The sequence below is a fragment of the Orycteropus afer genome, unplaced genomic scaffold (genome assembly GCF_000298275.1).
Source record: "Orycteropus afer afer isolate SDZICR_OR568_19922 unplaced genomic scaffold, OryAfe1.0 scaffold00018, whole genome shotgun sequence".
Classification (NCBI taxonomy): domain Eukaryota; kingdom Metazoa; phylum Chordata; class Mammalia; order Tubulidentata; family Orycteropodidae; genus Orycteropus; species Orycteropus afer.
Window position 1 is genome coordinate 18,722,513 of NW_006921605.1, and position 25,053 is coordinate 18,747,565.

The 25,053-nt window shown below is 48.0% G+C and overlaps 1 protein-coding gene across 1 annotated transcript in view; it reads left to right on the plus strand.

Annotated features, from left to right (window-relative positions):
• Window positions 1–25,053, plus strand: part of ERN1 (endoplasmic reticulum to nucleus signaling 1) — an 84,649-nt gene that overhangs the window by 55,322 nt on the left and 4,274 nt on the right. The window contains 15 exon segments of the mRNA XM_007959719.2: window positions 1,531–1,603; window positions 4,105–4,227; window positions 7,128–7,229; window positions 8,120–8,381; window positions 9,897–9,975; window positions 11,255–11,420; window positions 13,026–13,144; window positions 13,610–13,801; window positions 15,422–15,689; window positions 17,075–17,165; window positions 17,415–17,604; window positions 18,279–18,378; window positions 18,671–18,870; window positions 22,810–22,957; window positions 24,040–24,167. Coding sequence (XP_007957910.2) covers window positions 1,531–1,603; window positions 4,105–4,227; window positions 7,128–7,229; window positions 8,120–8,381; window positions 9,897–9,975; window positions 11,255–11,420; window positions 13,026–13,144; window positions 13,610–13,801; window positions 15,422–15,689; window positions 17,075–17,165; window positions 17,415–17,604; window positions 18,279–18,378; window positions 18,671–18,870; window positions 22,810–22,957; window positions 24,040–24,167 — 2,241 coding nt within the window.

Genomic DNA, 25,053 nt, shown 5'->3' on the forward strand with positions numbered 1-25,053 from the left:
AGTAGATTGCCCAACCTTCCTTCCAAGGAGTGGCTGGTGGGTTCAAACCGCCAGCCTTCTGGTTAGCAGTCAAATGCCTTAGGCACTACGCCACTAGAATTGAGGAAATATCCTGGAGGGGTGAAGGAGAATGCCTAAGGCCAAAGCCACAAGCTTTGGAGTTGGGACTTAAAGACCTCTAACTCCCAAAAGTCCCTGGGTAATGCACTTGGCTATCAACTAAAAGGTTGAAGGTTGAACACACCCAGAAGTGCCTCAAAAGATGGGCCTGGCGCTCTGCCTCTGAAAAGTCACAGCTTGAAACCCTCTGGAGGACAGGCCTGCTCGGCTCACACGGGGTCTGTGAGTCAGAATTAATGGCCACTGATGTTAATTTCCCCCGAAGAATCCTCTTGCCACTACCTTGCACACCCTCTTATGTTAGAGTTTAGCATCTCTGGAAACAATGAGCTTCTCAGTAAACTGAGCAGAGACCATCAGATTTCAGGCTGGAAGACTTGCAACTGGTTTCCTATTCTCAGAAACACCTGGCAAAAACCCAGTTATTACAGCTTCTCTGTGGCATTTTCCCTGTCCCAAGGCTTTGTTTTGAATGCTGGATGATGGGGAAACCCAAATGACTGATTTTTCTTCTTTTTAAGTTCTGTTTCTTAAAGCTAGAGAGAAATCTTTTCTTTCTTGAAGAAGAAGGTGACAGTGTTGTGGAAGCCTGGAGTTTCTGCAAAAGCAGTTATCTATAGAACAGTTTCAAGAACCCAGAACGTTCCAAAAATAAAATACACTGAAACGAGCACTAACCAAAAGAAATGGTCAGATGTCAGCTGTAGCCTTACTCAGAATCAGTTTTATGATGAAATTCAGTTGAAACATTTAGATTCCTTCAGGTTTCTCTTCCTGGCACTTACCATCACTTCCCTCTTAATACCAAGAGACTCAGTTTTCTTGTTTTTCAATAGAGAACCATTGACTTGAAGAAAACATTAAGGCTTCTTTTCCTTCTCAAGCTCCTGTGTTGCCTGTGTAATGACTTTTCTTTTCCCTCACAGTCTAAGGGGTTGTTTCCCTCTAGCATGGAATGCGTGTCCCACCTCCACTCTAAAACGCATTGCCATTCTGCTGGTCCTGACTGTCTCTGGGGTCAGTTTTCCAAGACCGGAGAACTTTTTCTCCCATCTTAGAATTTCAGAGAGTGTGTGACACGCCGTATCTGTGTAACCTTTCGGAAAAGGCTTGTGTCGCTCCCGCAGCACCGTGGACAGGAGCCCTTCAGGAGGCCTCTGTGTCCCAGTGTGAAGACAGTGGAGGTTACAGAGCACAGGGTCCCGAGCCGAGGGCTTGTCGGGAGTGGGTGTGGCAGTCTAGGGCGCCCCCTTCTCTTTGGTTTCCAATTAGGACAACTCCCATCTGCTATCCACAGTGCTTCTCCCTTTTTAGAAAAATTGGGTAACAAACTGCCCAGTAAAATTATAATAATTGCACAAGACTTGGTTAACTTATATTTTCTCTGCCCCCCCCCCTTTTTTTTAAAAGAAACTTCCCTTTACCATCCCGGAGTTGGTGCAAGCGTCCCCATGCCGAAGTTCAGATGGAATTCTCTACATGGGTAAGGGTTCCATTTTCAGCACCTGAACTGTATCTCTGGAAATCAGTCCCGACGGCTGGGAAGAGGCATGGCTGAGAGGGAGGTGCGTTCACTCCCGCCTGCCCAGCCCTGCCGGGAAACTGCCTCAGCTGCGCAGTAGGTGCTGTTCTTGCCAGACTCAGCTGACCAGTTGAGAAAGGGTCCCCCCTTCCTCTGGAGACAAATTGACACCATTAATATGGTTACTCATTTAACAAGCTTTTAGTTGCTGTGTTGACCTGTCCCTAGTGATTTAAAGATTGCGACATACCTGGCAGCAATTGGATGAAATTTGAAGTGAATACAATTGTCTGCACCGGGGCAGGAAAGCCAGGCTCTGCCTATTAATTATAGCGCTTTCTTCATTTCCTGCTATCAGAATTTTTGATAAAAGCAGCACTTAGCAACTTGCCTAGATAAGCTGCCTCCAGACCCAAGCGGGGTCACATCTTTCACTGCATCAAATCACCTGCTTTTCTTTGCCCATGTTGCTGCCAGAATGTCAATAAAAACGCATTTGTAACACAAAGGAGAGCTGTCTTTATCTTGAATCGCAGTATATGTGTATTTATATAGCAGCTTTCTTTCTGAGGAGCTCAAAGTGCTGATTGCCTGTGCATACCTCAGGAGCTGAATGTGTATTTCTGGGTCTCAAGTACCAGCAGGATTTTAAATGTTTGCTAGGGACACTGAGGCCCTGGCTTCTTCCCGCACCTTAAGGATGAGGGATTTGCAGGGGCTTCCCCTCTCCTCTGGGCTGCGACCCAAGCTCTTCCTCCAAACCGGATCCAGGCAAAGCTGGAGCATCTGCATCACCGTTTCCTACCTGGTCATCCAGCGTCTGCAGACGAGGCATCACTTAGGGCACATAGGGTGTCGTCTCCATCACCTTTGTATGATGTTCTCTGAAATGAGCGTGTTAAGCATCTTTAATAGCTTGGTGGTTGCCCAGTTCATCCACGAAAGTTGTAGCTGGGCTACACAGACTATCACAGTCCTTGAAGTAACCAGGTGGTGTTATGCCAGAAAGCAAGGGTTCGTGGTCACTGCACCTTGGTGAAGTTTTAGTCCATCTCAGACCTTTCCCAATCTAACTTCATCATTGAGAGCAGACAGTTATGGTGCAAGTTTCACACAGATGGAAGAGGCATGCGTGTTCATCTGTTGGAACCAAGTGTCGTATAGTTAGGTGCCATCGAGTTGGTTTTTGGCTCATAGCAAGCCCACGTGACAGAGTAGAACTGCCCCATAGGGTTTTCTAGGCTTTGTCTTTACGGGAGCAGATTGCCAGGTCTCTTTCCTGTAGAACCATTGGGTGGGTTTGAACTGCCAACCTTTCGGTTAGTAGGTAACTCCTTACGTATTGTGCCACCAAGGTTCCTTAGAATCAAGTGTAGCTTTAGCAAATTCTCATACCCTTTGATCTTCACCAGCATCTCCTTACTCTGCTTCCAAGAGTCCCTTGACATAGGACACTGGGCATATGTTAGGAAGACACAACTGACCAGAGACCATACCTCACAAAACAGAACTATGTGGCATTGTGCATGTGACTTCCAGATGGAGGCCCTGCTGCTGCCTCACTGTCCCCAGAGCAATTTGCTGAATATGCTTTGACTTTTCCTGCTCATGCTGTTTGGCTGTTCATACCTGTTAATCAGCTGACCAAGGTGAGGGGTCTGGCCTGCATCTGGGGAATAACCTACAAGCTGGGGACAGGGGCTGAGATGGCTTTGGCCTCATTAGTACCAGGCTGCAGCCAACTCCGAGTCCTGGCCAATCACAGATACCAGCTAACTATAGTTATAAACAGTAACTGGAGATTCCCTTGACTAATTAGTAGGGATGTTGAGAAATATGAGTGATGGTTTCCAGAGAGATGAGCCCCTGGGTGAAATGTCCATATTTATATAGAACTTAGTGCCTGGTAAAAGAAATTGTCCTTTACAAGCAATATCTTTAATATTTAAGGCCACTAATCAAAGCAATAAAATTTAACTTGGAAGCTTAGAGAACTTTTCTTTTTTTAAAAAACTGTGATTAAGCCCTTGGTTGCTAACTGAAAGTTTGGTGGGTTGAACCCACCATCCACTCCACAGAAGAGAGTTGAAGCAGTCTGCTTCCATAAAGATTTACAGCCTTGGAAACCCTATGGGGCAGTTCTGCTCTGCCCTGCAGGATCTCTGTAAGCTGGGACCTACTCAGTGCAATGGGTTTGGTTTGGGCTTGTGATTAGGTTATTAGGTTTGGAGGACTGTTTAATGGCATGGTTAAGAGGTTATTATAAGACCCACTGTCCCAAAACATGTTATTTCCACATTACGACTTACCTTGTCACCTTCACAACATCACAGAAATGTCTTTGACAGCATGTGAACTTCAAGCCTGTCCCTCAGCACAGAGAACATCCCAGGCTGCTGGTCTGGCAGTGGTTTTTCCCTATAGAACAGGTGTAAACAGCAGTGTATCCTGTGACCTTCCAGGTAAAAAGCAGGACATTTGGTATGTTATTGACCTCCTGACCGGGGAGAAGCAGCAGACTTTGTCATCAGCCTTCGCAGAAAGTCTCTGTCCATCCACCTCTCTTCTTTATCTTGGGCGAACAGGTAAGAAAGGAGCCTTTGACTTTATGCAACCTGCCTGTGTCCACAAGGACCTGAAGTCACTCCCCCCAGGTTCAGCCAGTGGCCAGAGCTGTCTCCTCTAAACACAGACCTGAGCACCCTGCTCCCCTTTGAAAGCTCTTTTGGTGGCTCCCCACTGCCGCCATGGTACAGCCCAGGGCCCCTGGGACGTCAGCTGTCCCTGCATCTCCTTCACTTACACGTCGTCCGATCAGGGTGACCCCCACACAGTTCCCAGAACAAGCAGTGTTGTGTTTTTGAAACCTTCAGCAGTGCGTCTGTCCCCTCCGCCAGGTCCTCTCTCCTCTCACAGCTCTGCTCACAAGTCCCCGTTTGTGAAGGCTCTTGCCCAGCCTCCCCATCCTGCCCAGTGACTCTCAGCTCTTCCGTCCTCTAGGTACACACAACAGTTTGCACAGGGCTTGTAGTAGCAGCCATCTTGCCACTCGTCATTGTCCCCTTAAGTGGATGCACATGGATGACAAATGGCGCCTTCCACGCTACTCTGCTTTCCGTTTCCTACCTCTTTTCTTAGCCCTGTTCTTCCCAACACTTGTCACTACGGACTTAAAAATTTGTTTGCCTGTTTTCTGCCGCCCACACTATACTGTCAGCTTCCTGAGGTCAGGACTTTGGTTCCCCTTCTAGACCCTCACAGTGAGCGCACTGCCAAACACACAGTAGGTGCTCAGACATGTGACTGGGTGACTGAGAAGCTCTTTACCACGAGAACCTGCCTGGCTGATTTTTATGTGCTCAGCACCTGACAGAGAACTTAGTGAAAATTGTTGAGTGACAGATAAAGTAAAGCTAAAAAGGAAGCAGGAGAGCATTTAGAAGGAGGAAATTAGGTCAGAAATTGGTGAAATCTTACAACTGAGCACTAAATTTAGGTGTAAACATTCAGGTGACCATGGCCTTGAGAGAGAGAGAGAGAGCCTTTCGTTGAGTGCCTTTCTCAGTATCTGGGAAAGTAATCTTGGCCCCAGTAGCAGCTGGCTGGGCTCTCCAGCTGCTAGGAGGAAGGACTGTACTTAGATTGCAGGACCCACCCTTGTTCCCTCACCTCCACCCCGTAAAAATCAAATATTCCAGCTGTAGTGACTGCTTGCGATTTGTTTGCTTATGTTTTCTATCAGGTAAAGCCTTTATAGCAGTTCCAGCTTCACCCAGACATCAAAATTGTGTGGTTCTCAAGCAACATGGTGGAGCTTGAGGGAGTTTGGATAAGCCCTGGCACCAGAGGAGATGTGTGGTGTAGGCTGTAAAGCTTTTGTTTCGTGATCTGTTGCTGCCTAACAAACCACCCTCACTCAGTGGCTGAAACAACAGCCGTTTTGTTGGTCATGATTCTGTGGGACAAGAATTCAGGAAGGGCTTAGCAGGGATGGTTTGTCTGTACTCCACATGGTATTGGCCAGGCTCACCCATGTCTGGGACCTGGGATCACCTCCCAGTGGCCTTTCTCCACACAGATGGACTGGACTTACATGGCAGCTAGTTCCCCTCTTGGGTAGATGTGGAAGCTACAATGCTGACCATAATGCCTGGGCTCAGAAGTCTCAAAACTTCACTTCCACTGTGGTCTGCTGATCAAAGCCAGTCACAAGGCCGGCCCAAAATCAAGCGGTGGAGAAATTTATTCAACCTCTTGGTGGGAAGATTAGCATGAACATTACAGGGATGGGAAGAATTGGTGGTGATCTTTTCAGAAAACTTACCACAGTCCATTCTCTGGCTGTAATAGTCCTCTCGCATGCAGGATATACTCACCCCAGATGCCCAGAGTCCAAGTATAGCATCAGTCTCAGAATCCAGCATCTCCTGATCTGAGTCAGGTCTGCAGAGGGAGCAGGCCCTTCAGCTGTAGCTCCTCTTGAGCTGGAGACCTGGGTATCCCCTCCATGTCCTCCAGCCCAACATACGAGAGTGAGACAGGGCCAGGGCGGGCAGCTGCAATAAACATTCCGATTCAAAAAGGGAAAAAAAGAGAGCCATATAGCAGTCACTAGTCCAGTGTAATTCTGAAATCCAGCCAGGCATAGGTACTCTGGGAACAGGGAATTTTCTTTGATTAGGGCCCAGTTTTGCCCTCTGGGATTGGTACCCTGATATGTTGTTCTTAGTGGCTCTTATTTTTTTGTTCACTGTGATTTCTTTTCTGTAAGAAATGACTGGTGTTTTATAGCGTCCTCAGCTTGTTGCTTGTCCATTATAAGTTGGGGGTTTCTGCCTTACATGAGTTCTGGCTTTCACAGGTTTTACTGTATCACACACAGCTAAGAAAAACTATTGGGCACTTTGTGCATTCTGCCTGGAGATCTCCTTAGCCAGATCCACAAGTTCATTAGGTACTTTTTCTACCTCCTAGGTTACTGCAAGCAGCAGTCTAACTAATTGTGTCATCAGGATGTGAGCTGGGTCACCCTGTTTGGCTCCCAGTAGTAGCTTCCCTCTTTCAGTCTCCACTAACAGTGCTCTTGTTGCCCTCTCAGCCTCCTTCCACCACCTGGTCCCAAAGTCACCGCCACATGTTTTACGTTTTTGTTAAGGCACCATCCCACTACTAGGTACCAATTTCTGTATCAGCTACCTATTGCTGTATAATAAACCACTCAAACCTTAAGTGGCTTAAAACAGCAGCCATTATATGGCTCACGATTCTGAGTCATGAGCCCAAGGTGGGTGCAAGGGGATGGCTTGTCTCCACTTACACGTCTGAGACTTAACTTCTCCACGTGGCCTTTCTTTTTCCACGTGGATAGCCTGGACTCCCCTACATGCCATTTAGGGAGGATTTGTTGGTTATAATTTAGACGAGGTCAGTATCTCAAGTAGGTGTCGTGCCCACCCGTGGTAATGGGTTGGTGTGTGTTCTCCAGAGTACACCATCACCATGTATGACACCAAAACCCGAGAGCTCCGGTGGAACGCCACCTACTTTGACTATGCAGCCTCGCTGCCTGAGGACGACATGGACTACAGTAAGTGCTGTCGGGTCAGCCGGGTCAGCTTCGGAAGATTGGGCCAGTTGGCACTTTTGACCTGTGAGGAAGCCATCACTCCAAAAAGTAGAATTTTTTTTAAGACTCTCTTAACCAGGTTCTGCCTTTCCCTGGGCTTATAGTCAATACTTCCAAAAGTCAATGTGACAAGGGCCTAGGTGAGAAGTCTGGAGGGTACCAAGAGGAAGGCAGGTATACTATATGAGTCCTCTGTGTCCAACAAGGAATTTACTACAAGCCCATGGAAAGTAGAATTAAAAATCAGCATATGATGTGAGCAGCCGCACCAGGAAGGCCACTCTCTAAGCATGGCTCATCCCGTAGATGGTTCTCTAGTTAATCTGCCCCCAACTCAAGCAAAAGCTTAAAAAGCAGTTTTGCTGTCTTAACGTTGCTGTTGGAAAGTCTGATGGAGATCTTTGCTAGTTTCTGGTCAAGGACCTGGAGTATTTTCATTTGTCTGTGTGTGAGCACCCCTGCCCGAGCCACATGCAATCTGGTCTTTCAGCTAGGTCAATGGATTTTTTAAATGATTGCTACAAAATGCCAGATTAACAGTGGAGACTGGCCCTTTCTCCTCAGTGTTTACTCTTGCTTCTTAACCAGAACAGTAAGGAACATCACTGAGTACATTGCGTTGGAGAACACGATCCTATCTTAGTCTTTGAGCCAGACAACTCTCAGTGTCTTGATACTGCAGAGCCTGGGTGAATTCATTGGAAACAAGTGAGACTATTCAGAGGAGACCTGAGAATAACTTTATAGAAGTCTTGCTGCCTCTAGCTGAGTGACCACAGCTTGCCAAGAGAGTGGAAGATGTGGCCACAAGATGGGGTGAGACCCAACATGCTTTGTTTGATCTGCTGCAGAGATGTCCCACTTTGTGTCCAATGGCGATGGATTGGTGGTGACCGTGGACAGTGAATCCGGGGACGTCCTGTGGATCCAAAACTACGCCTCCCCTGTGGTGTCCTTTTATGTCTGGCAGCGGGAGGGTCTCAGGAAGGTGATGCACATCAACGTTGCCGTGGAGACCCTGCGCTATCTGACCTTCATGTCTGGGGAGGTGGGGCGCATCACCAAGTGGAAGTACCCATTCCCCAAGGAGACGGAGGCCAAGAGCAAGCTGACGTGAGTCCGGGGAACTCAGGGCAGAAGAGGGCAGCTGTGACCCAGTCTCCTGGTACCGCTGCATGTGGCATGCCGTACACTGGAGGCTAGGGGTTGGGCAGATGGACTCATTCAGAATATAAGAAGTGGCAACCCTTGATGTTGGAGATTTTTTTGAATATCAAATTAATTAAAGTTATATGTGTCGGAAGGAAGATTGGGCAATCAATTTCCGTAGAGATACTGCCTTAGAAACCCAAGGAGGGGTCACTATGAGTCGAACTCAACAGCAGTGAGTTTGTTTTTTTTTGGTTTTGGAGAAAGGAAAGAGACTGCCACTATAATTGCTGCATAATTTGGATCTATCTCAAGTGGTGGGAATATGGGAGACTTTTCTTTTGTTTTACTTCCTTTATTTTCTAAATTTTTTTAACAGGTTTTATTCATTTTAAAAAACTGGAAGAGGGAGTTGTTATGATATGTGTTCAGGTCTAACACTCAGCAGACTTGTTCCCCATTTCACCCAGCTTCAGTGTCCTACTTGATGGAGTTGTGGAGTGGGTCAAATGAGATTGTTTGCACAAGAGTGTTCTCTAAATTGTAAAACACCATTCAAATGTAAGATATTTGTTGAAAGAGGTTTAGGTAGTGTAGTAGCTGATCAATCCTAAACTGGCTGTTGGCTGGAACCACCACAAGTGTCTGGGAGTACGGCTTCTGCCATTTTCAAAGTGACATCACAGACAAAGCTGTACCATAGGCCCTTCTGTTGCCCCAGTCAAAGATGGACCACCCGGCTGGGGGACCGGAAGTCTAGCCTAGTTTGGAGTTTCTTATTCATCCCTTAGGTCTTTCTTTGGCATCCAATTTAGAGCTGAGTCAGGGCTTCTGCTGAACCTCTGACCCACTGCCATTGAGTCAATTCTGACTCATAACGACCCTATAGAACAGAGTAGAACTGTTCCATAGGCTTTCCAAGGCTATCAATCTTTAGGGAAGCAGACTGCTTCATCTTTGTCCCATGGAGTGGCTGGTGGGTTTGAACTTTTTGGTTAGCAGCTGAATGTTTTAACCACTGCACCTCCAGAGCTCCTTACAGTACTTCTAAAACCTTTCAAAATGACAAGGTGGAATGGTGGTGATTTTGGTAATAGTTCTGTAACCAAAGTGTGTTTGGTCAAGGTCACCTTCAAGGTTTTGGCAGTGGTTGTTAAACATCCAGACTTCTCCAGATGGTCAGCACACATGGTCCTTCCTACAGCCTGTTGTGAGCATGGTCTAGCCCAGCCCTGCCATTTTGCAGTTACGTGGCTTATCCATGCTTTTGTAAGCAATGATTGAAGCTGGGGCCTGAAGCCCAGTTCTTCTGATCCCTAGGGCCAGGCCCTGCTCTCACACCCCTGTTGCTGTTCTCCTTGCTCAGGGGTTAGTTCCTGTGTGTGGTATTTGGGGCTATGATTCTTCTCTCCACATGGCCACTGTTCATAGGTTCTGGAAATGAAATGATGTTGGAATCTGTGTCTGTTTTTCTCGTAGGCCTACTTTGTATGTTGGGAAATACTCTACCAGCCTGTACGCCTCCCCCTCCATGGTACACGAGGGTGTAGCTGTCGTGGTAAGTCCACTGGGATGGGGAGAACTCACAGAAACAGCCTCCTGTTGTTGATGAATATCTTGTTGGTTGAGAATACAGAACACAGCTCTTAAATCCTTAAAGCCAACTTCTGCACCGACCACATTCTGCTTTGTAAGGGGAGATGCACTACAGAGCAGCTTCCTAAAGCCCTGGAGGAAGGCCTGGCTGCTGTTTGCCTTTACTGCCGTGTTCAAAGCTGAATTCCAAGGCTGGTGTTTAAGGCCCTTGGCCCAGTCCCTTCGTGCCCATCAGCCTCACTCTTTTGGTTTCTCAGTGGGAGTTGTACCGTCCAACTAGGTCTGTCTGCTCCATGATTTCCAGAAATTCCACGTTTACCTTTCTTTTCTCTGTGCCTTTGTTCCAGCCACTCCTCCAGCTTCTTCCTACTTCCTTTTTCCTACTCAAATCCTTTCCATCTTTCTCATCTACCCAAGCCTCCTGGGGCCTCACCAGCCTGCTTGAGGTGTTGCAATCCTGCGATCCTGGCTGTTTTTGACCTTTGCAGTGCTTGAGCCATTTGGTGGACATCTCATCTTCCCTGTGGACTGGTCGCTGCCCTGTGTGCAGGGCGCCACCTACTGCTGTCATAGCCCCAGCAGTGCCAGAGCCACTCCTGACGGCCTGGAGCTTCTTCCATACTTGTTCATTGGTTTGACCTTAGCTTCCGGAAAAGGTCATGGACTAGTAGATGCCCACACATCTAGCAGATGCTTCACAGAATCCCCAGACCCCAAACCCACAGCCATCGAGTCAACTCTGACTCACAGCAACCCTACAGGACAGAGTAGAACTGCCCCATAGGTTTTCCAAAGTGGTAATCTTTATGGCAGTGAACTGCCGCAGCTTCCTCCTTCGGGGCGACCGGTGGGTTTGAACCTCCAAATTTCAGTAAACAGCCAAGTGCTTTAACCACTGCACCACCAAAGTTCCTGCTTCATGTAATAGCTTCTTGGAATTCCACACATACTCCTCCCTGCTCCCCAGAACCCAGATATGAGAAAGTAAGATGGTGCCCATGGTAAGGACGTCAGTGCAGCATTGTTGATTCCTGGGGAAAGGGCTTCTCTTGCCCTGTCTTAGAGCTTTTGTGCCTTGTTCTGCCTCGGACCAGCCCCACACTAGAGATCACGCTTATTGTGAGGTGTGGCAGGTCCTTCCACACTTAGGACAGTCACTGGGAAGATCCCCAGTAGGACGTGGTGGCCCCGTTCATCTAGAGAGGGCCTCCCCAGCCTCACCTTCAGTTCTGTCTTCACAGCCCCGAGGCAGCACTCTTCCTTTGCTGGAAGGCCCCCAGACTGATGGTGTCACCATTGGAGACAAAGGGGAATGTGTGATTACACCCAGCACGGACCTAAAGTTCAACGCTGGACTGAAAGGAAAGAATAAGCTCAACTACCTGAGGAATTACTGGCTTCTGATAGGTAAGAGGAAGTTCATGGCCCCCGAGAGGCACCTCGGAAGAAAGGCTTGGCAATCTACTTCTGAAAAACTCAGCTACTGAAAACTGTGGAGCAAAGTTGTACTCTGACACATATGGGGTCACCATGAGTCAGAGTTGAGTCTATGGCAACTGGTGATGGTGGTGGTGGTGGTGGTGGTGGTGATGGAGGTGATGGAAGAGGACAGGGAAGAGCTGCTTTCTCCTAGCTGTAGATGCTCAAGACTGCCTCCAGGTGAGCAAAAACTGCCCATGCTCACTGACAATCTGCTCAACTCTGAATGCGTTGTGCTCAATTCACTTCTCAGAATAGATGAGGTAGCAGTGTTACCAAGTCAATTCTCAAAATTTGTTTTAAACTCTTAATGTTCCAAAAGTCAAGTACCAAAGAGTGTAAACCTGTATAATTGTATCTGCCACACATTGAGCATCTGTCAGGTGCCAGGAGTAATGCCAAGCACTTTGGAATAAATTTCCTTATTTATTTCTCACAGTCACCCTGTGTGAGGTAGGTGCCCTTGTTATTTCCATTCTGTGGGTAAGGAAATAGGCTATTTCTGTGCAGGAATTAATTTGGAGTTGCTTTTGGCTTGGGGGTGGAGAGGTTGGGGGAGAAAAGGGTTAAAGACCCAGAAGAAAGAGATTGAGGGTGGTGATGAGTTAGAGGCTGGGCTTGGGAAGAGGTCCTGAGCAGTATTGTCTGGGGTGAGTGTGGGAGGTTCCTTTTTTCCTTTCCCTTCCTATTATTGCTGCCATCCCTGCTGGCCCTGAATCGGAGCCCCTGTCAGCAGGAGAGATAAGATGTTTTGATGACACCCAACAGGGAGGGTGCTGGGGACAGAGGCAGTGGGTGTGATAAAACCATGCAGAGGTTAGAGGAGCATATGTCCCCAGTCATTACAGCGGGATGGAGCCCTTCAGAGCTAAGCAGATTATCAGGCCACATAGAGTGCCATTTCCCTGTTTCACTCCACTTTGTCTCTGTGTTAATTTGCACACAGTCGATGCTTAGTCATCATGAAGTGCCTGTGCAGAGAACATTGACTTTTGAGACCCAACCGGAGCCTTGGACCCCATCCCTGTAGCAAATCTGCCCTGTTTCTCAATGAGCTGATGGAAGGAATAGAACTGTACCTGAGCAACATAAATGCCAGGGGAGGGATATGATAGCCTTGAGGGAGTGATGCCCCAGGATGAGCACTGAAGGAGGAGCTCCCTGAAGTGTTCACAAACCTACAGATCCTTCAGCTGGGACCAGACACGAAGCTTATCACGCTGCTTGTAGCTCAGAATTCAGAATTAGCCACGTGTATATTGTTTCTGAACACATCCCGAACATCCCAGTCCTGTGACAGTGACACTTCTTTGTTCCTCATTATGGGACTGTGAATACTATATCCATGCCACCAAGTAATGACATGTCTGTTTTCATGTAATCCTTTTCTTGCTACCTCTAATTTCCTCTACCTTTATAAATGGGAGGGTTTGCACTGTGGACCTGTGCTTCAGAGGATGGGGACCAAATTGATCAAATGTGACCACATGCTGGGGAAACTGTTCTCGTGAAAGGTTTTGTTTCCTCTCCTAGGACACCACGAAACACCACTGTCAGCATCCACCAAGGTGCTGGAGAGATTCCCTACCAAACTGCCCAGACATCGGGAAAATGTGATTCCTGCTGATTCGGAGAAAAAGAGCTTTGAGGAGGTGAGTGGGGAAATGGACAGCCAGTCAGTGGCTTCTTAGCTGGCCTTGGGGTTGGGCATTAGTCTTCATTGTGCTTGCCTTCAGAGCATACAGCCTGCTTAAGGAGGGTGCATGGAACCCATAGCAGACCAGGGCAACTGTTGAGGGTACGTGGGAAGGGGAGGAAGGGAGGAATGAAGGCTGAAGGAAAAGCAGGAGGCTGAGCAAGGCCTGGAAGAATGAATAGAGTCCATCCAGGTGGAGGAGTTAGGGGGTCCTGGAGGGAAGAGAACAGCATAGGTAAAGGCCTGGAGGAGAAGATAACCTAGGTACGTCCAGCTCACAGACTCTGAGGAAACAGGCCTGTAATCCAGCCCATCACAGCATAGCTCAACTTTGTAAATAGAACACACTTTTCTTGATTACCTGCCTCATTGATATCGAGCTAGGAGCTATCCAATGATGTAGCAACTCTCTGCCATATAGGTCATCAACCTGGTTGACCAGACTTCAGAAAACGCACCCACCACTGTAACTCAGGATGTAGAAGAAAAGTTTACGCATGCCCCTGCCAAACCCGAGGCTCCCGTGGACTCCATGCTGAAGGACATGGCCACCATCATCCTGAGCACCTTCCTGCTGATTGGCTGGGTGGCCTTCATCATCACCTACCCCATGGTGAGCCTCAGCTCTCCCTTGCCCTCCCATGTGCTCCTGAACTTCCATGCCTGCTGTCACTGAGGCCCAGATGGAAACAGCAGGAGGCAGATAATTTTCACCTCACATTTAAAAATCACTGTTTGCCTGTCTGCAGAAACATGGTGATTAAGGAGACACTAGCTTCTCAGAAAAGGACAATTTTGTACCTAAGTCTTAGAGTTTTTCACGTAACTATAAAAAGCTAATTAGTAATCCTTGTTCACAGATCATCTTGAACAGTTGACTATATTTTTTTAAGAATAGGGATAATAGTTGAAAATCTAACTTTCCTCCTTTAGAAACTTAGAAACATCAGCTGGAGTAAAAAAAAAAAAAAAAGGTGCACAGTAATGACTTGACTTTCTAGATGGAAATAAGTGAGCTAAACTTAGGTAGTCGAGTGGGTTGGATAGAATATTCCAGAGGAATATTCCTTCAGCTAGTTTCTCAAAGTGCTGAAGTGTTAGCCCTTAGAACACAAGAGCTCAGGAAGTGCACACCCCCTAGAGGAAGCCACACCCCTTAGGCCCTCCACCTGGTCCAATGAAATGTGTTCACCTGCTGTCCTTTCGTTTGACCCTCACAGCAGGCCTGTGAGGTTGGTATTATTTTCCCTTTCCACCACAAATGAAGAAACAAAGGAGGCTCTGGGAGATAAACGACTTTTCTAAGGTCCCTCAGCTAGTAGATGGCGTTTCTAGGACTTCAAGCCAAGGTTAAGAGAGAGCATTAGGAAGCACCACAGTGAGTTGTCAGCTACACTTCAATCTCTTTAATCACCTTTCCAGCATGAGTAGTAATATCCCAGATAGCTACCACTGCAGATAATGAGCTAATAAACTTTTCAGAGTAAGGGGGAGCAGCGCAGAGGTGTGGGGAGGCCATGTGATGGCATGGAGAGGGTGGGACCTCAGCCAGGCCCGTATTTCAGCCCCCTCTGCCATATCCTGGAGCTCTGGTAGCATAGTGCCTAAGGTACTTGACTGCTAACCAGAAGTCTGGTGGTTCAAACCCACCAGCCACTCCTCAGAAGGAAGGTTGGGCAATCTACTTCGTAGTGATACTGCTTCGGCAACCCAAGGAGGGGTCGCTATGAGTCGGGTCCGACTCGATGATGCATAACAACAACAACAATTGCCATATCCTGGTCATGTAGCTATGGGCAAGTGGCTGCAAATAAGAGCCCACCTTCCTCATCTGCCCCTCTGGGTGCTGGCGAGCTGAGCTGACCTCTGAGTGCACAGCCCACAGTGACAGCAAGCACTCTCAACCCCTCCACCTCTGTTGGTGTTCACTTTTACACTACTCCCAAACATTCACCAAAATTGCAGAATTTTAGAACTGAATGGAATGCCCTCCATCTTGCCTAGCTTTCCCCCCGGGGAAAAATTCCTCTTCTGGTGCCCCTGCCTGTGGCCATTCAGCCCCAGCAGGGTCCTCTGGTTGGGAGGGAGTCCCTGCAGAAGGGGCCGCCATTCCTTGAGCCAGTTCTGCCTCCATGTGCCTTCTCGCTGGTTTCCTTCTGCCCTTTGGGGTCATGCCACTCAGGAGCCTCTTCTCGCCTTGGGCCCTGGGCTGGATGGGTGTCTTTCTTCCCAGAGCATGCATCAGCAACAGCAACTCCAGCACCAGCGGTTCCAGAAGGAACTGGAGAAGATCCAGCTCCTGCAACAGCAGCAGCTGCCCTTCCCCCCGTCTGTGGACACGGCACAGGACGCGGAGCTCCTGGACACATCCGGCCTGTACTCAGAGAGCTCGGGAACCAGCAGCCCCAGCACATCCCCCCGAGCCTCCAACCACTCACTGCATTCCAGTGGCTCTGCCTCCAAGGCCAGCACCAGCCCTTTCCTGGACCAGGATGAGGAAGGTAAGGCATGCGGCATTTGCTGCGTTTGTCTTTCCCCAGAACCCTATCTAAGAACCACAAAGCTTGGTTCCTTCCTCCATTCCCAGAGCTTCTCTGTGTTCCCCCTGAACTCCCTCCACTCTACTGCTCCCTCCTATGGCATCTACCCTCATGGGGCCTTCTGGGCCCCCCAGCCCGCCCTTCATCTTGCTCTACAAGGGTGGGAATCGCTGTTGACCAAAAGTACGCTGGCTTTGGCTTGTGAATGTTCCTGAAGCCAGCCAGTGGCCAAGTACAGAAGTGCAACTGTTCAAGGGCCTTCCTCTGTGAGACTATCACAGACCAGCTGTCAGAGCCAAACCCGGTATTCTAAGGGAGTTGGCACAGAGTTGGTGCGAGGGACCCCAGGCCCCAAGGCTCAAGCTGGACACTGTTACTGCTCTCTTCGTTTTTCATGTCCATTTCCTTACCTGAATGTTTCACTGCTTTGGGATGGATAGTTTGTTTTGTTGTTAACAGCTATTAGTTAGTTGTAACTATGTGTGTGTGTGCACATGTGTGTGTAGGTAGATAAATACCAAAAACCAAACCAAACCCATTATCACCAAATCAGTTCCAAATCATAGCAACCCTACAGGACAGAGTAAAACTTTCCAAGGCTATAAATCTTTTTTTTTTTTTTTTTTTTAATTTTTATTGTGATTTGGGTGAAAGTTTACAGAGCAAATTCACTTCCCATATAGCAGCTCACATACACTTTGTCTCATGACATCGACTGCAACTTCCCACAATGCAGTAGTGCCCCTCCCACTCCCTCCCCATAGTTACCTATTCCCTGTGTCCTTCCCTCCCATGCACTCCTGCTGCCTGACCTGCATACACAGCCCTTCTATTCTCCCATGATTGATCTCTCTAAGGAGTGTATCTACCTAATATACATGTTCACCAAGGCTGTAAATCCTTATGGGAACAGACTGCCACATCTTTCTCTCATAGAGCAGCTGGTGGGTTCAAACTGCCAACCTTTCAGTTAGCCACTAAGTCTTTAACCACTGTGCTACCAGGGCTTCTTCGATAGATGAATAGACAGACAGACAGACATATATAGAGAATACAGAGATTCACAAGATGTGCTGTCTTCAGGGAGGTTGTAAGACATATCTCTCACAATAATGTAAAGACGGGAGCGAAGAAATGCAGGAGGTGGGGAGGCAGTGGCCCTGGATATGACCGGGGCCTGGAACCAGCCACCTCATGCTTACTGGGGACCAAGGGTGTGTGGAGCCTCTTAAATTCCTTTTCTTAGTCTAAGGTCAGGAAGTTAGTAGGCATTTTACCTCAATGGGCTTTGGATTATGTTAGTTTAAAATAACCTCTTTTTCTCCCCCCCCCCCATTTTGTCCCAGATGAGGAAACCAGCATGGTGTTGGTTGGGAAAATCTCATTTTGTCCCAAGGATGTCCTGGGCCATGGAGCTGAGGGCACAATTGTGTACCGGTGAGTGGATGAGAAAGCCTGGGGTCTTCACCACCTTCTGCCTGGGGCACTAACTCCTGTCTCCAGCAGCAAAGCAAAGACAGAGCAGTGACCAAGAAAGACAGAATAGGTCCCTCCTCCGTGGAGTTCATGAGCCCTGAGGGGATGACTATGGGCTTGCCCAGAGTCTGGTTGGGGCCTGTACGGCTCTACCTCGTGTCCACAGCCCAGCCTGCGCTCACCAGACACAACGCGCCCCTTGTCCTGCAGAGGCATGTTCGATAGCCGCGATGTGGCCGTGAAGAGGATCCTCCCTGAGTGTTTCAGCTTCGCAGACCGCGAGGTCCAGCTGCTGCGAGAGTCGGACGAGCACCCCAACGTCATCCGGTACTTCTGCACGGAGAGGGACCGGCAGTTCCAGTACATTGCCATTGAGTTGTGCTCAGCCACTCTGCAGGAGGTACGCCTGCCAGCCACAGGGCCTCCTCCTCCTGGCAGCCAGGGGTGGTTTTAGGGACCGCCAATGTATTTATTAACTTTATTGAGGACATACCATACATAGGATGAAATGCACTCATCTTAAGTGTACAATTTGATACATTTTGACAAATGTCTATATCCGTTTAACTATAAACACAATCGAAACATACGTTTTTCTCACCCCAAGAAATTCCCTGCTAAAGTGCTGCCCGTCTTGATGAGATGGTCCCCTCAGCATGCCTGGGGCCGTCTCTGGTTGTGGTTGGTGTCTCACCTTCCTTGCCTCCAGGAAGCCTGGCTGGTGTGTTCTTCCCGTCTCTGGGCATGGCTGGTGTGGGCGTGGAGGATGCTGCCAACTCCTTCCACTCGGTTGCCAGCTCACCATAAAACTATCGAGTGTCGTTACGTACACGAGGCAGTGAGCTTGATTTTTGTGCCTCATGTCTTACTCACTCTAAATCAGTACATGGGGGCTTTGCTGTTTAAGTCAGCTCTGATGTCAGGAGAAGATTGGCTGGAAAATACAGAAAATGTTGTCAGTAAAACTTCCCAGTGGTTTCCCATTACCCTCTTAAAATATGACAAGAGAAAATGAGCTGAGGGGCCAGGTCCCCAGAATGGTGTGCCATGACCCTGTCCCCTTGTCTCTTGCAGTATGTGGAGCAGAAGGACTTTGCCCACCTTGGCTTGGAGCCCATCACCCTGTTGCAACAGACCACTTCAGGCCTGGCCCACCTCCACTCCCTCAACATCGGTGAGAGGCGTCCCTCTCCCAGCTCACAGGCCTGGGTGGGGGTGACTGGCTTGCTCAGGTGTGACTTGCCTCTGTTTAAACTCTGCTGCATCACTGATGTGCAGGTGGGGACTGTAGGTGGCCTTTTGACAAGCTGTAGAAGAATTTCAGGAGGAATCATACATGGTTGAAAACCAGAACCTCTCGAGGGGGCAGTAGGTGTTGGGAGTCTGATGGTGACACACTTCCCACTGTAGAGGAGGCTTGATGTTGCTCATGGCATGCTTCGCACTAATTCAGAGTTTTGTATTAGTTCACAGAGACCTGAAACCCCACAACATTCTCCTTTCCATGCCCAACGCACATGGCAGGATCAAGGCCATGATCTCCGACTTTGGCTTGTGTAAGAAGTTGGCAGTGGGCAGGCACAGCTTCAGCCGCCGGTCTGGGGTGCCCGGCACAGAAGGCTGGATTGCTCCTGAGATGCTGAGTGAAGACTGCAAGGAGAACCCCGTGAGTAATGGGCACAGCCCCCTGATAACCGCAGAACCAGCCGGTTGCATCTTGAGGAGAGAGAGCCTGGGGCTTGGACACACGAGCTGGAGAGTGAGCGTCTGCAGCTCCTCATGTTTCCATATTGTCCCATGTTCAGATGAGCACAATGTGGGCAGTTGTCTATTTTTTTTTCCCCTCTCCTCTTCCAATTACTTTTTCCCACTATTTTGGGAAACTGGGAAATCAGGAGTTACATAAGGTGAACCAACCTCCAGTTTTCATTCTTTTTCACTTTGATTTTGTTTTCCCAGCTTTTTATTTTGAGAAATTTTAGATACACAGAAAATTGAAGGAATGGTATAGTGAACACATGTTGACCTCCACTGAGTCAACGTTTGTTCATAGTTTTGCCACATTCGCTGTATCTTTCTGTTTATCTACCACTGAACCATTGAATGTCTGTGCCGGATGTCCTGGCCCCTCACCCCTGTGTATTTCAGTGTCTGTCTCCTCAGACTCAGAACAGTCCACATTCTATACCATTTCTATACCACACCATTATCAGGCCTGAAAAATTAATGCTGTTTGCATAACACCATAATATTCAACCCATGTTCAAATTTCTCCGGCTCTTCCCCAAATGTCTTTTGTGTAGCTTGTTTTTGTGTACCAGGGCCCAAGCAGGTGTCTTCCATTACATTTGATTAGATCTCTTTTAATCCAGAACAGCCTTCCCGCCTTTTTTGTCCCACGACAGGGACTTCTGGAGGAGTCTAGGCAATTGTCTGATGGACTGCCCCACATGCTGTTTGTCTGATTGTCTCTTCATGATGCCATTCAGCCAGTCTCTCCATTCCTTGTCTTTTCTGTGAACTGCAAGTGAGGTCTAGAGGCTTAATTAGATGCAGATGGTTTTGGAAAGAATGTGTCACAGAATATCAGGAGGCACGTGGTGGCAGACTGTGCCATTATTAGGGTATTTCTATTAGTGACACTTCTCCAGGGACACATCCCTCCTGACAACACATCTAATGTACACGAGATGAGGTCTTGTCATCCTCACTTCTAAGGAGCATTCTGGCTGTAATTCTTCCAAGAGACAAGAGTTGTTCATTCTTCTGGCAGTCCATGGCATATTCAGTATTCTCTGACAGCACCATAATTCAAAGGCACCAATTCTTTTTCAGTCCTACTTATTCATTGTCCTGGTTTGTATGCATATGAGGCAATTGAAAATAACCATGGCTTGGAGCAGTCCCTGGAGAAGGATATCATGCTTGGTAAAGTTAGAGGGTCAGCAAAGAAGAGGCTGGCCCTCAGTGAGATGGATTGACATAGTGGCTGCAACAGCAGGCCCAGACATGGCAATAAGTGTGAGGATGATGCAGGACCAGGCAGTGCTTTGTTCTGTCCTACATGGGGTCACTATGAGTCAGAGCTAACTCCATGCCACCTAACAGCAGCATGAGTGATACTAACGTGGATCACCTGGCTCGGGTGTTGATCACCAGACCGCTCCACTGTAAAGATGTAGACATTTCCCCTTGCTTGTTAGTAAGTGATCGGTGGGGACAGTTTGGCACAAAGTGAATATCCTGTTTACCCCTAGTCCTTCACTCAGTGGGTTAGCATCCAGCAATGGGCCTTGCCTGAATCGCTAACTCAGTGGACTTAACTCTGTGTTGAAGAGTTGACATTTTTCTGTAAAGAAGAGCTTCCTTTTTAACCCTCCAATTTTTTTTTTTTTTTTCTCTTTCTGTTTTTCAAATCACTATTGACTCATGGATTTTTACAGTAGTGTTATAATCATTTGTAGTCCTTATACATTTTACTTGTCCTTATTCTTTTTGATTCTCAAATCATTCCAGATTTGGTTGTGGCATCCCTTTGGGCTGCCTCAAGGATCCTTTTGACAAGATCCCACTTGTGTTGGAGCACCATGCTTTCTGGCACAATAAGAAGTCATAGGCTCATGTGGCACCTTCCCTGATCCAGACCTGGATGGAATCAGCCATCCTAAGACCAATACAGGAGATGCCTCTTATCCCATTCATTAGGGATCAGCAGTTGGACACTTAATTTTAAAAAATCCGTTTCAGTGAAGAATCATAATAGAAAACACATTTGAAACATTTAATGTAAATTGAGTAATGTAATTCTTCAGGTCATAGACATCTTTTGATGGAGGGTCAAGGGCTTTCTTTACATTGGGTCCCCTGATTGGAGTTGGGTTTCTTTGTTGGGTAAAGCACACTCACTTCTCTGTGACTTCTAGACTGAGACTTAGACATTTCAAATATTTACTAATCCATTTAAGAATAGAATCCTAGATTTTAACTATTTCTTTCCTAGTCCCTGGCAGTTGAATCTCCCACATCTAATTCCACAGCAGTTTTTCTAGCCACTGCCTTTTGAGTCTTTCCATCGGTTCAACTTACCTCGTACCTTGTGGCACTCAGATTTTACCACCTTTGGGAATACTTATGTCATTATAATAACACAGACAGGCAGCCTTAATACGCTTAGAAAAGAACATGGCCAAGCATAGATAGGAACTGGTGGGACCAGAGAGGCCCAGACAGGCAGGAGATGTGCCCCCTGGGACTTCCAGAACCACAGGCTGCAGAAAGCAACCAAAAACCAAACCAAACCCACTGCCATCAACTTGATTCCGATTCATAGCAACACCCCCTCCTTGAGTTTCCAGGACTATAAAGCTTCACAGAAGTAGACTGCCTCATCTTCCTCCTGCACAGCAGCTGGTGGGTTTGAGCTGCTGACCTCAGAGGTAGCAGCCAAATGCCTTACCCACTACGCTACCAGAGCTGCAAGGGAGCCTAGAATGACAAGAGTGAGTAGGTGCTACCAGAGCTGCAAGGGCGCCTAGAATGACAAGAGTGAGTAGGTGCAGTGGCCGGCAGTCAGGTCTGAGCTTCAGCTGTGATGAATTAATTCTTCCTGTTCTGAGTCTGTCACTTCCCTAAGGAAACTTCTGATGAGGTCAATGACCTGAGTCTTGTCCTGGTTTGTCACTCTCCATCAGTGACCCTGGGCTTGTCATTGAACCTGTCCACCCATGTCCTTTCCTGGCAATGGTACCATTTCCTCTGTTTGCCCCACACAGCTGATGTGCGGCTGATGGAGAAAACAGTATTGTGAAGGGTGTGTCTTCTCCAGCGTGGAAGGTGACAGGACCCTGGCTTTCTCTCACAAGATCCTCCTGGCCTCTGGTGGAGAGCCAAAGAGGGGAAGCCTTGCAATAGGGGCCACCCCAAGGTTATGCCCCCTGTTCCTTGTATTGTCTGTGAACAAGCTAGAAGTCACACATACATGTATTCCTAAAGGGGAACTCATTTGTGGACATACAACGGTTTCATGGGATAAGTGGAGGTGTTACCAGGTCACCGCCACAATGACCCCCTTGGAGACTTGTCAAAGAGCTTTTATCTGCAGCTGGTTTTGAACAAGAAAGTTGTATTCATTCATCTAACCAAGTTTGATGCTGCTCGTGTGAAGGCACTGTTAGGCCCAGGTTCTGGCGATCCAACAGGGAAGCAAACGCACACAAATCCCCGCCTGCGAGGGGTCAGACAGCCAGGAGCTCCGGTGGGATGAAGGACAACAGCAAGGGGGGCACTTCTGAGGGCTGAGCACAGCGCTGACTGAACATTGGCACATATTAGTTCATTCAGTCTTCACACCCACCCCATGAGGACACACCATGATTGTCCTCAACATGTGTGTGAGGAAGCTGAGGCTGAGCGGGTACTGGGCACAGTGGGGGCTTTCTCAGGTGGCACCTGGGAGGTGCCCACACTGTTCTGAGCTCCCCACACACGTTCACTCATTCTCCCGAGACCCCTTCAGGTGGAAGAAGTAGTGTAGCAGCACCCCCCTCCCTGGTTGCTAAAGAATGAGGATTCTCTACAAGGCTGCTCACACCGCATCTCTTTGCAGACCTACACAGTGGACATCTTCTCTGCGGGCTGTGTCTTTTACTATGTGATATCTGAGGGAAGCCACCCTTTTGGCAAGTCCCTGCAGCGGCAAGCCAACATCCTCCTGGGCACGTACAACCTCGACTGCTTACACCTGGAGAAGCACGGTGAGCAGGCAGGCGTGGGGGCGTCAGGGCGCCTCCTCGGCTGCCCGAGCAGCTCCTGCAGGCTTAGGACAGAGCCACCTCGGCACTCCAGAGGCCCCGCTTGCCGAGAGCTCACCTTGTTGGCCTCAGGAAACTTGACAGCACATTCTCAAAGCTGGTAGAAGGCTGGGCAGGGTTATCACTGGAGTGCCACCTCCTCATGCCAAGTCTCCAGCATGTAGGGGCTTCGAGGTCCCTTCAGGTTACCCAGTTACCTGTGTGGCCTGGGAAGGGCCCCCTTTGGGGACTTCTGTTTTCCAGGTTTGATCTGTGAGGGTCAAGTAATCTGAGGTCTCTTTTCTGCACTGACATTTTGGGAAGACAGAGTGTTCATGTTCCATAAACTGGACTCTTGGTTGAGGGGCGGTGGTAGGCAGGTGCCAGCTGCACTGGGCTGGGAGGCAGAGGAGGAGCTTTGATCTCACTCTCCAGAGGGGGCAGCAAGCCTGTCTTCCCAGCGGTGGGCTTCCTGGGTTATAACTGGCCCATGACACTCCAGTGCCACCTTTTGAAAAAATTAAAACTAACTTTTTGTTTTGTTTACCAGTTTATTTTCCTGATTCCGTGTAGAAAAACAGATTAGCATAAAGGTCCATAATTCCATTATGCAGTAATGACTGTTAATACCTCTATACTTACATTATGTTGAGCATTTATTGGGACATATCTTTATAAAAAGCAGAGTTAAGGAGTCACACTATTTTACAACATGCTTTTTTTTTTAACCTCTGTCTGACTCCATGTCAGTATGCATTCAGCCAAGATGTCATTATTTTTAGTGGCTCACAGTCCCAAAAATGAGCAAAGCAGTGGGTTTACCTGAGCTGCCAACATTGGATCTCTCTCATCCTTTTCACAGTGTTCCAAGCACTGTCTATTTCAGCTGAAATCGAGTGTGTGCTGGACCGTATGGCATTGGGATGAGTGTCTGTCAGTGAAGTTGTGAGTTGCAGGCACACAGGCAGGTATCTGAGGGTGCCGGTATGTCACCATAGCATGAGGTTGGTATTAACAAGGCACCTCTTTGTTTTCCTCCTCTATAGAAGACGTCATCGCACGTGAGTTAATAGAGGAAATGATTGCGATGGACCCTCAGAAGCGCCCCTCGGCCAAGCACGTGCTCAAACACCCCTTCTTCTGGGGCTTGGAGAAGCAGCTCCAGTTTTTCCAGGTCAAGATGCCTGTTGACTTCATCAGTCACCTCTGTTTCATTGTTTGCAGGTTTTGAAGATACAGGAAAAGACAAGGAATAAAACAAATGGCCCCTCAGCTAATCCCATAACTGAGAGAGAACCACAGTTGACATTTGATACACTGTCTTCCTGTATATAGAAATATAATTGGGATAAAACTGTATGTACAGTTTGGAATGTTATTTTTTTTTAACTGGGAGCTCTAGTGGCATAGTGTTTAAGGCATTTGACTGCTAACCAGATGGCTGGTGGTTCAAACCCACCAGCCACTCCTCGGAAGGAAGACTGGGCAATCTACATCCGCAGAGATACTGCTTCAGAAACCCAGGGAGGGGTCACTATGAGTCAGGATCAACTTGACAGCAGTGATTTTGGTTTTTCAGTTTGTTTTAACTAGTTTTCCATGTTGAAAAGTTCTAACATTTGAATCCAGAGCCTTTGTATTGCCATAGTCAGAAGCAGTGTGCTCTAGCCGATGCATATGCCATGGTTTTTAAGCTGATAGTACAGGAATTTTCAAATATTTACAGAAGTGGAGTTTGCCATCAAGTTGATTCTGACTCAGAGTGATACCGTGTGACAGAGTAGAACTGCCCCATAGGGTTTTCTTGGCTGTAATCTTCACGGAAGACTCCCAGTTCTGTCCCCCGTGGAGCCGCTGGCTGGGTTCAAACCTCTAACCTTTCAGTTTGCAGCTGAGTTAACTTGTGCCACCAGGGCTCCTTATAAACCTACAGAGGATTCTATAAAGTGCTCCCATGTACCCATCACCCAGCTTCACTGTTAGTGACGCATTTCCGTCTTTGCCCACCCTGGGTTATTTTGAAGCAAATCTCAGACATCATGTAAAATCATCCAACATTT